This window comes from Rousettus aegyptiacus, unplaced genomic scaffold (assembly GCF_014176215.1).
Source record: "Rousettus aegyptiacus isolate mRouAeg1 unplaced genomic scaffold, mRouAeg1.p scaffold_m13_p_5, whole genome shotgun sequence".
NCBI lineage: Eukaryota > Metazoa > Chordata > Mammalia > Chiroptera > Pteropodidae > Rousettus > Rousettus aegyptiacus.
In genome coordinates, this window is record NW_023416308.1 from 34,327,314 (window position 1) to 34,341,557 (window position 14,244).

The 14,244-nt window shown below is 35.9% G+C and overlaps 2 protein-coding genes across 3 annotated transcripts in view; one reads left to right on the top strand and one right to left on the bottom strand.

Moving 5' to 3' along the window:
• The window catches only part of TTC36 (tetratricopeptide repeat domain 36), a 146,436-nt gene that overhangs the window by 19,732 nt on the left and 112,460 nt on the right, over nucleotides 1-14,244 (top strand). The window lies entirely within an intron of this gene.
• LOC107507906 (olfactory receptor 149-like) lies at nucleotides 6,631-7,724 on the bottom strand. The gene is given in 3 exon segments (XM_016139290.2): nucleotides 6,631-6,860; nucleotides 6,863-7,030; nucleotides 7,033-7,724. Coding segments are annotated over 3 exon segments (921 nt in total). The 5' UTR covers nucleotides 7,556-7,724.

Here is a 14,244-nt window from a genome sequence, read left to right on the forward strand (position 1 = left end):
ATTCTATTTTTTCTTTACAATCTGAATTTAATTCCTTTAAGATAAAATCTCTTTGGAAGTTGAAATGAAAAATAAATTACCTCTGCAATCCTGCATCTGTTAAAGATAAGCTCTGAGAAATTCCCAGTGTAAACAAAAACTTTTAATAAATCCAAAAAGGTATCTCCTTCCTGACACAAAAAAGACTTACCTTGTGGAATTCGATTTTCTTTTTTTTTTGCTGAGGCATTATGGATCTTCTTTTGTATGCAAGGAGATTGGGCGTAGCATAGGAATTCATTAGATTAAATGCAAGTAGGGAGAGAATTCTAAACGAAAGTTATACAACTGAGGATTGAGTATCAGAGTGCACACTACTCTTTCTTGCCCTTTTCTTCATCATGTTTTTAAATATTCTTACTGTCTAATGTTTATTCCATAGTTAAAACTCATCATACCTTTCCCCTTACTGAGCCTGAACTGTGGCAAAATGTAACCAGGATGTATATTAATTACTCCTGGAATTTTATGACTATGAATCCCTACCTTGTATTAGATAAAAAATGAGTTCTTTGTCCAAATAGGTAAGCATAGGGATAATTAAAAACAATTATTACATTTTGTGAATAAGATTAAGAGCAATGAAAAAACTAAATTAGCATATAAAATCTATTCTTTTATTCAGTCAAAAATAACTATTCAGCTCTTCTCATGACATATAACTATGTGACATTACCTTGGTGTTCTAGGTTCTGAGATAAAAAGGTAAATATAGAAAATATAGGGCCATGGCCTTCTGAGTTTACCATCTTGTCAGTGTTTTACAACCTTTTCAAAAGCTGTGTTCCCTTAAAATACTTTTAATTCTTCTGTTTGTATCCAGAAGAAAGAAAATTTCGTAGAATAGATTTTTTGTAATCTTTGTTATAAAAACAATGTCTATTAAATAAGCATTTTCAAATTGCACATAACTTATATATAACTCCCACCAATCCTACTATCTATTTAGGAACAACATTTAGTGAGTACATAATTTACTTATTTGGTTTAATTTGTAATAGTTGTTACTGATTCCTGTGTTAAGGGTCTTTTTCCATCTCTCAAATGTAATATCGAATATAGGGCATCTAAAATAGACGTGACAACTATCAGACTGATAGGTTGTACATGAAGGAGAGCAACTGCACTTGTAAGATTGACAGGCAAAGGAAGATGAAGGGACAGATTCTGCATTGGGCTATAGCCCAATGTCCTGATTCGTCCTATACAATGTAGGTGTGATCCAAACTTCCTCTTGTCATTTGTCCTTCTCTCTCTACCCTTTGTAATGATCTTATTCATGTCACACAACTTCAACAATTACTTCTATTAAGGTGACTTTCTCCTTTATTTTGCTGAATCTGTCCTCTCCAACTACCATGCTGTCACTACAACTACTGGTATCATAATAATTTAATGTTTTTATGGTGTGATAAATACTTTTTAAGGTTCTTTGAACAAAACACTTCCTTCCTGTAAGAAACATACAGTCTGGAAGGAGAAATAGTAAAGTAAACACAGAGGCAAATTCAATACAATTAGTTAAGTTCTACAATGAGGTAAAACCACCTGTAAGTACAGGGAGAAGTATCAATTTAGCCATAGGAGAGCAGTGAAGGCTTTTTTGAGATGATGGTAAGTGGAGGTCTGATAAAAGTAAGATCTCATCTACTTGTGAAGAGAACAGTCTGCACAGTGGTGGTGGTGATGGTGGAGTAATCTAGACTTGCATTTTCGTGTGCCTGTTGGTACAAATGAGAGTTGGTACCAGAATTAGTTGAGTTATGTCCTGATTCTTTACATTAAATATAGTGAATTCATCAAAATTCCCCCAATCTAGTTTCTGTTATTATCCTCTCAGCTTTTTAATGATAATGACATTCTCTTAGTTCCTGAGATCCAAAAATGTGATCATTTTGAACTACTTCCTCATACTCTATATCTCATATTATCTGTGCTATATGAAGTCTTCTTGTGTCTTCCAACTCACATTTACCTCTGATTCAATTTGCATCTCTTCTGGATTCATTTTTTCTTTTTTTACAAAAGTGGCTTAATAATATCATTTTGCTATTCAACAGCCTTTAATAACTTTTTATAAATTTAAAACTCAGTTCTAAAAAAAGAGCAACTAAATCTTTGAAAAGATTTACTCTGACAGTTTTATGAATTGATTTTTAGCTTACTCTACATGCACTCTTGGCCTCAAATACAGTCTGTGTAGTTCTGCCTTCATACTTTTCCTCATATCTCTTTAGTTCTAACAATGCTCTTCTTCTGACAACTCTACTGCTCAGACCACCAACTTAAAGATTAATCTCTTCAGATTTTTCAGTTCATTCATAAAGTTTACTTTCAAGCCAAAGATATGCTTTTCTGTATTCTTCTCAGTGCACAGCATTCCAATGCCTACATAAGGGTGTGCACATTAGACACCTGTATTAGATATTTCTTGAGTAAATGACTGTAACAGTGAATACATGGCAAACAGTATGGAGGTTTCTCAAAAAATTAGAAATAACTTTTAATCACCTTATGATCCATCAATCCCAGTTCAGGATTAAAGAGATATCTGCACTCCCGTATTCTTTGCAACACTATTCACAATAGCCGAGATATGGAAACAATCCAAATGTCTATAGAAAGATGAATGAATAAAGAAAATGTGGTGTATACATACAGTGGAATAGTATTCAGCTTTGAAAATAGAAGCAGGCCACTTAATAAGAGGTTTACATTAATTAATTAAGAGCATAGTTCAATCTGTTGAGCAAACATATGTTAGCTGGGGCTTGGTTTATGGATTTACATAATTGAGAGAACAATAGGTACAACACTTAAAGATTATAACAATAAAAGAAAGGCAAAGTAGAATTATTAAGCCAACTTGCCATATTTTTTCCAAATAATTAGCCTATTCATGCTGGCAACCAACTAAAAAGGTCACTGAACAGATTAAATCCTGGTTCCTCTGTAGGGAGTTGGTGAAGCCAAGTACCTTCTTTTCTAATACTTTCTAAATGGATTTCTACTTCATGAAATGTGTTTATGTATATACAACAAGATATGGTAATTGCCGTGCCTATCCTTCCTTGTTCTGCTAATATATAGTCTAGAGAAATTCTATTATCTAATATAACTTTGGCTGAAGAATTAATAGCCTTAGTTGGGCTTAATGGAGGCTGTAACATCACTAGCAATATTACCTAAAATAATGGAGAGATTCCTAATTATGTGTTTCAGAAATGCAACACCATGGAAGAAAATAGCAGCATTTGGCATCCTCTTGGTATCCAGGTGATAGCTGGAGAATTTTGGCAAAAAGAATCTCCATCTAAATGGATCAGTTGATTCTGGAAAAAAATTTAAGTTAACTATCCCTATGTTGGGCATCTTCAGAACTATGTCCAGATAAAGGAGTGACTAGATTTCTCAAGAACATAGTCCTTACATGACCCATTTCCTTAAGCACTGAAGGGCCCATGATGATCTTCTCTTCTGCAGACAAAGATAAACCTATTGATATTTTGGTTAATCTGTCATTGGATCTTATCGAGCCATGGGGCAAAATTAGAACAACCTTGTATAAAAATTAAGTGAACCTTGGCCTGTGTTAGTTAAGTTATTGGAGCTAGAAAACTATTTTTGTTCATCAACAGTGCCCCTGACACAATCAAAAGTCACATTTATCTAACCAGTGGCACAGGGGCAAAGTAGAAACATGGTAAGTGCTGGTTAGAGTGGGTGAGATAAACACAATAGCTAATGATGTGGATGTTTGGAGTCATACTGAAAGTACAATTAAGAATGAAACTAAAGTAAGAAATAGAGTGTATGCGTAGGTCAATATGACCATAGGTGGTACAAGGCTTAGGATAGCATAGCCAACATTTTGTTAACAAATCAGCAGGGTGCCAGGCACAGCAAGGTATAAACAGAATAGACATCTACTATGAACACTTCTTTGAAAACTTCTGTCCACAATCACCCAATGCCAGGTGAGCAGCCATCATCTCAGCTCCACTTTCAGTGGCCATATTATAGGTTTCCACTGTAGATGTCCATGCCATAGTTTCTCTGTCTGGGAGCTGTAGGAAAAACAAAATATACAGGTGGAATTCAGAACAACCATTGGTTATGAAGCAAAAAAGAAAGTGCGATTAAAGCTACAAAGGTATGTTGCACAAAATGTTGAAGTGAACAGAGAAGCCTTTCAGATGCCACACCTAGACCGTGCTTGAATCCGGTATCTCAGGAAACGCTGCTGCTGTGGTCCAGTCTGCTCAAAACGTACTTTGAACCTCTGCTTCACTATTCTTGCTCTCTGGCTTCCCTGCATTGGGGACTTGAGTCTCTGTCTATGGTACACTCCTGTGGATTAAATATTCTTCTAGATAGATGATTACATGGTTTGGGATTTCTTCCATTTACTTTTTTTTCTTTCAAATTCTTCCTACATTATCCAATTCTAGAACACAATCAAGTCTCGTTCCACCATCAAACCCAACCTAGACCTCCACACCTCAGCCGAGGCCTGACTTTCTGGGTTACTGCATAGGTGGAAAGAGAGCTCAGGCACTATCTGGAGACAGGAGAGTGACCATATCTCTCAGAAACCTGGACGCAAGCAGAAAGGTCAATTAGCTTAAGAAGATATAAAGCTGTGCAAGGCATAGCTCCAATTCAGGAATAAATTGCTGAGCTGCAAGAACACTGAAAATAGGTCAAATGAATTTTATTTTTCTTACAAGTACATTCACTCATAGATGGCAAATAGTTGAGATACCAACTCAAAAAATTATCTCCCATCCTTACCACCCCTCAAAAACAAAAGATTGAGAAATATGTTGCTTCTCCTTATAAAACATTTCTCAGATATTCTTTATTGGGGTGGGGAGGGGAAAAGACAAACAAAAACATTCAGTCTTCAACAGCTCCTCTGTGAGATCCCTCCAGAGCCCCCCCCCCCAAAATGTATACCACATTTTCTGGTGTATTTCGTACCTTTATTTATTATGATATGTTATAGTTAGTGGCATATCTGTTTATTTACTCCAGTAGACTATGATTCATTCCAGTAGGATCTTGTCTTCTTCATCTTTGTATTCCCCACCCCTAGCACAAAATTATTCATCAAATGACATCTGTATGAGTAAAAATGAAAGGAAATTGGATCACATCTTTTATTGTTATAAACTGTTCTTTTTTGACCATGTGCCTACAATCAAGAAACTGAGGAAGGAGGAAAGGTTTTCAAATACACTCAGAGAGATTTGAGAAGGGATATACCAAATTTGAAATAATTCGAGATGTATTTTCACCTTCTCCTTTAAGCTCTTGTTTAATGAGAACAAGGGAATCTGTACTGAGAATGACTGGGGGCACTTAAGGGAAGTGACTAGACAAGAGCTTGTTTCCACTGCAGGAGCATGTGCTGGCTCACCACAGTGGCTGGAAGCAAAGACACAGCAGAGCTGAATTGGTCTGGCAGGTTCCTTGGCTGCTCTGATTCTGAGAAATATAGACAGGAGAAAAAAAATGGTTTATGCCTCTGTCCTCTCCTTTTCCATCATCTTCTTCCCAGTGTCCTTCCCTCTCTACTCTACTGTTAGAATAAACTTCATAGCAACTATATGCCCCAAGTGTGATAAGATTCTCAATGAATTCAGTCATGAAAGCAATTGTATTGAAATAGCACATTTTTTCATTCTTAGTATACCTTAGCCATAAAAAAAAAAGAAAAAGAAAAAAGGAAATAAAAGAAGAAAGAAAAAAATAAAGGAATGGAGAAAAACGTCAAACCTTTTTGGTTAAATGGAGAATCCAAAGACACAAAACAATGGCAGTGTCAACCCAGAATTGTCCCTTGGTTGTACAGAGCAATATAAAGCCAAATACAGATTTTCCAATATGGTATTGGAGTACAGTGATCCCTCCATGGATTCCCCCATCTGCCTTTTCCACATTCTCATTTACATGGCACATGTATACAGTCAGGGTCTACTCCCAGGTCAAAGCTCAACAGACAGGGTTTTTAGGAGATTCAGTAGACCAATAACTCTACCCCACTCATAAAAGACCTGCCTCAGGTCCCAGACAGAAGTCCTTCTCTTTATACAACTTCTTTATATTCTTTAAGGGTACTACTTAAAGCCATATGGATGAACCTTTCCCAGTTTTTTTCCAACAACATCTATACCAATAAAATTAGGGTTTATCCAATTCAGGTATTTGAGGAGACAATCAATTTGGCCAAGTGTCAGGGTGAGGGAGGAAGAAGAGAAGATATAAGAGGATGAAGAAAATAAGATTGTGAAGCAGAAGGTCCAGGTTGTTCTGCCTCCTGGGCAAATACCTCATCAGCAGTATGAAATCTTTAAGAAATCACAGCATCCAGAGTCAGAAAACCAGCTCCAGATTCTTCATTCTGTCATCACTTCCAAGTATTCTTCAACAAGTCACTTTAACTTTTTGAATCTTAGTCCTCACATTATAAAATGAAAATAATCGTAGTAATACCTGTGCTCTCAAATTCAAACATATTTGTGAAAACCATATCAAAATATCTTTCAAGCTATGAAGTTCAGTGAAGTGTTAGTTGCTCTTCTCTCTCTACAACTCTTCAGAAAGGAAGCCCAGATGATGTAACACTTGCCTCAGGGATGATTTTACCTCCTTAATCCTGAGGCTGTAAATCAAGGGGTTTAGCATGGGGGTGACCAGGTTATTCAGGACCTGAACAGTGACATCCAGCCAGGGACTCGGGGTGGGCCTTAGATAGATGAGGACCACTGGCATGTAGAAAAGTAGAATAGCAGTGAGGTGGGGACTGCAGGTGGAGAGGCGCGATGTTGGCCTCCTGCAGAGAGAATTTGCAGGATGGAGTAGACAATGCACCTGTAAGAGGTGAGGATGAGAAGAAAGCAGCTGAGAGGCATGAGGCCCACACTGATGAACCCCACCGTCTCCAGGGCAGAGGTATGTGCACAAACCAGCTTCAGCATCTCTGGAAGAAAGAGTTCACTTCCCTGGGGCCACAGTAGGGAAACTGGAACGTGAGAGTGGTTATAAAGGCGGCCTGAATACAGCCGAAAAGTGAGGTTCCCAGAGCTAGAATGGCACACACTCTGTGGCTCATAATTATTGTGTAGCACAGAGGGTAACATATGGCAACAAAGCAGTCGTAGGCCATGACTGTGTACAGGAAATACTCAGTACAGCCCAGGAAATGGTAGAAGAAGAGCTGGGATGCACAGCCTGCATAGGAGATGGCTCGACTATTCCCTGAGAGGTATAAGAGCATCTTGGGGGAACTCACAGAGGGAAAAAATATGTCACACACAGACAGTTTACACAGGAAGAAGTACATGGGAGTATGGAGTCGAGTGGAGGAGACAATTGCCAGTAGGACGAGCAGGTTTCCCATAAGAGTGAAGATGTAGAAGGACAAAAACAGGACAAAGAGCATGGTTTCCAGATCCTCTGTGTGTGGGATACCCAGGAGGAAAAACTTGGCCACCACTGAGACATTTCTCATAGCTGTAAGAAAGTCGGCCCTTGAAAAGAGACCCAAGACACAAAAGTCTGAACACCAATATCAAATTATCAAGCTTTTTGCTGATGAGTGCTTTGGCTGTGTTTTTAACAAGCAACAACTAGCTTTCTTATGAGTGGCACAATCTATATAAAAATATCAGGTGATAAGAAATGCTTATTTCAGAACCACAGTCTATTCAACCCTTGGAAAGAATGTTTTGTGGAGGCAGATGGTTGTCCTCTATGACAAGATCAGAAGTTTAAAAATATATTCAAAACATTCTCATGTTAAGAGACATTTTACAGTTGTTTAATTTATGTATTTACTTTCTTTAGGCATATTTATATTTTGAACTCTCACAATATCGTTTAGTAGCAAATTCCCACTTTTTACTACCCTCTGAAAAATATCAGGAAAAGAAATTGCATTAGAAATCAGAACACAAGTTAAATCCTGGTTTTGTTATTTGTTAGCTATACTAGTTAAAATAACCTTACAACATTTTTCGTAGATATACTCTCATTATCTACAAAATGAAAATTATAATTATTATAACAACATCAAAAACAAAAATACCCTGGTAGCATAGTAAAGTTTATGAAATGTCTGTAAAAATATCAAGCAAAAACATAAGTCCTAATGAAAAGTTTTCCTTTCTTTTATGTATCCTAAACTTACTTCTTTAAGTGCCTTCCTTTAATGCTGTTATTATTTCCAAGTATGTTGTGTTAAATAATATAATTGAATAGACTTAGATTATATTCTCTTCAGATTACATTTTTTCCAGATTTGGGAGGTCTGATATCCCCAACTCCATCAGGAGATGATGCTCTGGTTATTCTAGTCCTTTAAACATTTTCTAAGTGGATTTGAGGCAACTCTGAAACATTAAGCAAAAGAAATATTAGCAGCAAGGAAAGCATTAATTCATGTTACCGTGATGAAGAAAGAAATACAATGGCCCATAGAGCAGAAAGACAAAAATCTTTCATAACTTATGTAATGATAATTAACAATAATAAAAGTAGGTTCATGAATATAAACATGCCATTTAAAGAATCTTAACTATCTTCCAAGGACCGGACGTAATGCTTTAAAAATATTCTTTTTTGTTTAAATAACACTATAGGAAGAAACCATCACTGTGATTTCCATCTACAGAGCAGGAAACTGAAGCTTAGAAATGTTAAGCAAGTTGCCCAGATTTATAGAGCTAGTATGTGACAGAGCTAAGACTAAAACCTGTTTCATGCCATATCCCATGCTCTCAGTCATTAGGAAATTGCTGTTTGCCTCTGCTTTTTAGGACAGCCTGTTCCACTGCTAGGCAATGACACCCTTCTGGATGGGTTCACATCATCATCTTATACTGAAGTAGGAAAAGTGTTTTTGTCTTACTTTTTCCTGGTCATTTCAAGTCTTGACTTCAGAGCAAGCACTCTTGTGAGTATCTAATTTAGTTTTAGAAATCAAACAACAGGCTGATCCCACACCTTTGACACTATACTTTTACATCGACTTCAATGTAGGAGCTTTTAAGTTATAGAGCCACATTCATTATGGAGATTCCAATCATAAACTGTGGCAAGTGCCACTTAAAAACATATTTAAAAAGAATGACCAAGCCAAAATGAATAACTTATGTGCCACCCTAGAACTGAGCAAAAGTAAAGAAACAGTGATATTCTGGGGGAGAAATGCTGCTGACAACCTGCTGCTTGTTACTAACTCTAGCCACACCTGAATAGTGTCTCTGAGCCATGCAAATTTCTGAGCTCTTGATCATCTCTTCCTGGTCAGCAAAGGTTCTCAGAGGTCTTTGGTTCTTGCCTGTGATCAGATATCATGATAATGTATGATTATATAATTCTATTTGATTTTTAAGTCCATTTCAGGGAAAACAAAAATGTCTGCAAGAACTGGGAAGGTCCCTGTGTGTGCATTCATTAGTGTATGAGGGACAGAGGCTAACAATGAGACATGAGCAGCAGTTTAAACACTCAGAGTCCACCTGAGAATACAGTCAGGTTTTCCAAAGCATTTTAGTAAGACCAAATTTACAGAGCTAGTACTGTTTCTCAGTAAAATACAGAGTGCTCCAGCCAAAGGAGTTTCAGTTCTCCTACTTATAAAGAATTGAGAGTTTATATAATCAAGACCTGTGCACACTCACTTTCCCTGGATTGCTCCCTTGGAAGCTCCCTTAAGCCTTACTTTGGACTCACTGATGGCTATGAGGGAGTAATTAATTTGTCAACCTAATTTATCATGCAGCTATGAAACAATAGTAATGAGATCATCAGGAAGGAATGCTGTAAAGTAGGAAATATATATGGTCTTCCAAAACTATTTGCATGGTAGAATGAGCTCCAATTCTAACATCACATCACCTGCAACACTTTTTTTTTACATTTTCAAGCCTTTGCTTGTGATTTTTCATTGCTTTTGAAAATGTCTATATATCCATATGACTATGTAGTTATATCTAATCAACATCAGTATTCAAACAGAAATTTAATCAGATAATAATTATTCATCGACTATTATTATGCGCCTTTCAAATCATTATCCTTAAAGAGAATTAGTCACATACTAGGCACATTCATAGAATAGAGGACCTGTAATCCACCTCAAAAGAAAAAATATTGGTTAAATAGCTAATATTCAGTTAATAATTCAGTGTAAGCACTTACCATGTGCTAATTATAATGATAAATATTTAAATTGTTATTAGGATAATTATTCAATCTCTGAAGGAAACTTTATAAAGTAGGTGGCATTATTTAACAAAGAAACTGAAAAACAGATTAAATAACTTGAAGATTACACAACTAAAAAGTGACTGAGGAGACTTTTTAATTTCTAAGTCAATGCTTTTAAGCACCATCTTATAAATTCTAGAGATTTGGGTTTTTCATTTTTTAAACAGAGATATAATATGGTCTTCAGGTTTTGCAGGGCTGATAGAGAGACATGATAAATGCTGTTCCATGTGGTGACTCAGGAATCATGGGCAGATGTGGTAAACAGATTTATTTTCAATGTAGATAGAAACTGCTTAATTATTAGATGTACATGTAAACGTACATCAATGAAATAAGCAACCTCGTGAGGTGGTTACCTCCTTGTCACTGGAAATGTCTAAGATACAAAGGGAATCATTTTTCAGGTATGACATTGAGGCTATTCTCAATTTGAATGAATAACATGATTTAAAGTTCTTACTAATTCTGAAATTATTTGATTTTATTAATACTGTAAAACTTTTCAGTGATACTGACTTAACACAATAAAAGTGAAACTATAATAATGATAATTCAACTAAATCCTATGCAAAGGAAATCATGAATACAACTATAGTGATTACAGAAATAATGATTATAATCTCATTATTGTAAAGACATCTTTAAAAGAGGAGAAACACAAGTCACAGAGGAAGTCAAGATGCTACTCAGACAGGGTCCCACAGATGGGAGTGGCCTGCTGGGATGTCTTAGTAAACAGACCACAGCTTTAATGATAGCTAGCATTACTGTGCATTTGCTATATACCAGAACTGTGCTAAGTGCTCTATGCATGTTGTCTCTTTTGATTTTCTCTAGAATCTATCAGGTAGGTAGTATTATTTCCCTCATTTTCAGCAGAGTATTTAGTCTTAATGATTTAAACAACTTAACTGAATAGAGTTGGTCAAAGGTAGAGCTGTATCTCAGATCTGAGATAATATGACTCCTCCTTTTGAGTCACAAAGAAAAATAAGATTATAACTAATTTTGATTTTTAAATACTCTTTCATAACTAAGATTACCTTACATTTGTGGTTGCTCAAGTTGTCCAATGTACTTTTTATGTTAGTATAATTAATTCAAGAACTATGTAAGGTAGTTCTTACTAACCTCGTTTTGCAAATAAGAAAATTGGAACTCAGAGCAATTGTGACTTTCCTAAAGTTAAACAGTAGAAGAGCCCAGGTATTCTCAAGCTTAGCTCTCTTTCAACTACATCAACATTGCTTCCCAAAATGACTCCATATGGAAAACAGGTTCCCTGAATGAGAAGAAAATTATTAATAGATTCATTTCAGAGATCTGAAGGAGTGTTATATATACCCTTAGGTCACCACTGTATTTATTTTGTATTCCCTGACAAGATTATGGCCTTAAACTATAATTGTTGTGGAACAATCCCAAACCAGTCCAATGAAACACCAAGCAGTAACTCAGAGAGAAATGAGAACTCAGATTTATTACACACAGTCTCAGAGGAACTAGTGCTCTGAAGATCTGGGCAGTGGGCTTAGTTGAAATATTGCTTATATACCGAATTTTTACACAAGCTAATTGGTCAGTTTGAACTCAAACTTTTACAAATGATGGAGGTTGCTCTGGAGACTACAAGTAGTAACACTGGTAAGGCTGGGAGTTGTCAGGGGTTGCCGACAGATACAAATTGTTACAGAAAGCGGAGCTGCTAGGGGTACAAATGGTTCGGTTACATTTGTTGAGCAAAGGGCAAGTAGGACAATGTGCAAAAGGGCTCCACAGTGAGCACTTGCATGCAGCAAGCACATTCACAGAAGCAGAACAAAACAGCTGATTAGCTTTTAATGAAAATCCTGAAATTTCCTCTTCATAATGAGAGAGCGAGCGAGAGAGAGAGAGAGAGAGAGAGAGAGAGAGAGTTGTAGAGAAATTTGCCTTAAACTTGTTTATTTATTTAATTAATTTTTTATTATGGTGACATTGCTTAATGAAATGCAGTAAGTATACACCTAAAACTTACTTCCCAGCTCTTTTGCACCAATATATATTGCATTGTGTGTCCACCACCATAGTTAGATGTATTTCTGACACCACATATTTGAACCCCTTTACCCCATCTTCCTCCCTCTCCGCCACTACCCTCTGGTAACCACTAGTCTATTGTCCATGTCCATGAGTTTCTGTTCATTTGTCCTGTTTGCTTGTTGCTTTTAGGTTTATATCCCACATATAATTGATATTATGCGGTTTTCAACTTTTTCTGTCTGGCTTATTTCGCTTAGCATGATTATCTCAAGGTCCATCCATGTTGTTGCAAATGGCAGTTTTTCATCTCTTTTTATGGCTGTGTAATATTCCATTGTATATATGTACCACAGCTTCTTTATCTAATCATCTATCGTAGGACATTTTGGTTGCTTCCATTTCCCGGCCATCATGAATAATGTTGTTATGAATATCGTTGTGCAAATATCTTTTCGGATATGTGTTTTCAAGTCTGTGGGGTAAATACCCAGTAGAGGGATTGCTAGATCATAAGGTTGATCAATTCTTAGTTTTCTGAGGAAACTCCATACTGTTCTCCATACTGGCTGTACCAATTTGTAGTCCCACCAGCAGTGTATGAGGTTTCCTTTTTCGCACCCTCTCCAACACTTGTTATTACTTGTCCTGTTGATAATGGCCATTCTGACAGGTGTGAGATGGTACCTTATTGTGGTTTTGATTTGTATTTCTCTAACAGCTAGCGATGTTGAGCATCCTTTCATATGTTTGTTGGCCATTTGTATGTCTTCTTGGGAGAAGTGTCTGTGCAGTTCCTCTGACCATTTTTTAATTGGATTGTATTTTTTTTGTTGTTATTGATTTGTATGAATTTTTCATATTTTTTAATTTTAGGCCATCATCAAAGGCATTGCTTGCAAATATATTTTCCCATTTGGATAGTTGTCTCTTTACCCTGATGATGGTTTATTTTGCTGAGCAGAAGCTTTTTAGTTTGATGTAGTCCCATTCATTTATTTTTGCTTTTACTTCCTTTGCCTTTGAGGTCAAATTCATGAAATCCTTTTTAAGTCCAAGGGTCTTGAGTTTAGTTCCTATGTTTTCTTCTATGCATTTTATCGTTTCTGGCCTTATATTCAGGTCTTTAATCCATTTTGAGTTAATTTTGGTGTGTGATCATAAACAACAGTCTAGTTTCATTATTTTGCAGGCAGCCTTCCAATTTTTCCAGCACCTTTTTTTGAAAAGGCTCTCCTTTATCTACTGTATGAAAAATGATATTTTTATTCTTATTTTTTTTTCATAGAAATTTCAAGTCATTGTTCAAGGGTTTTTGAGATTCTGATTTTCTTATCTAATGCTTTATCTCCCAGTTTTGTTATATACAATAAGAAAGCACTGGTCTACATCTTCATTTACATATTCATTGAGAAGATGGACTTCCAGAGAATTCAGAGTCTGGTGAGTCCAGAAATCGGTTTTGAGTTTAGATAAATTCATCATTCAGTGCTGTGGGTTTTCAGCTAGTTTGTACTCCATCCATACACTCATCATTAAGAAAAATTCAAATTCCTTACTAAAATTCAGACACACCAGAGCTGTTGATTTCCTTGATTTATTGGCACAGTTACCATGTCAAAGAAGGAAATGTTAGTCTGACATATCTGATTGTCAGTAAAATCAAGTTAGAATTTCATGATCTTTAGATTTTCTTTTAATTGTTTATAATTAATTATGTTTATTAAGTTAATGAATTGTTTATTAAATCTTATTAATGATCTGTTCTAGAAAGTATTTTTTTCAACAGAAATACAGTGCTATACACACATATAATTTTAAATGTCCTACTAGCCACATGTAAAAATGTAAAAATAAAGAAGTGCAATTATTTTACTAACCTAATATATTTTATTTAACCTAATA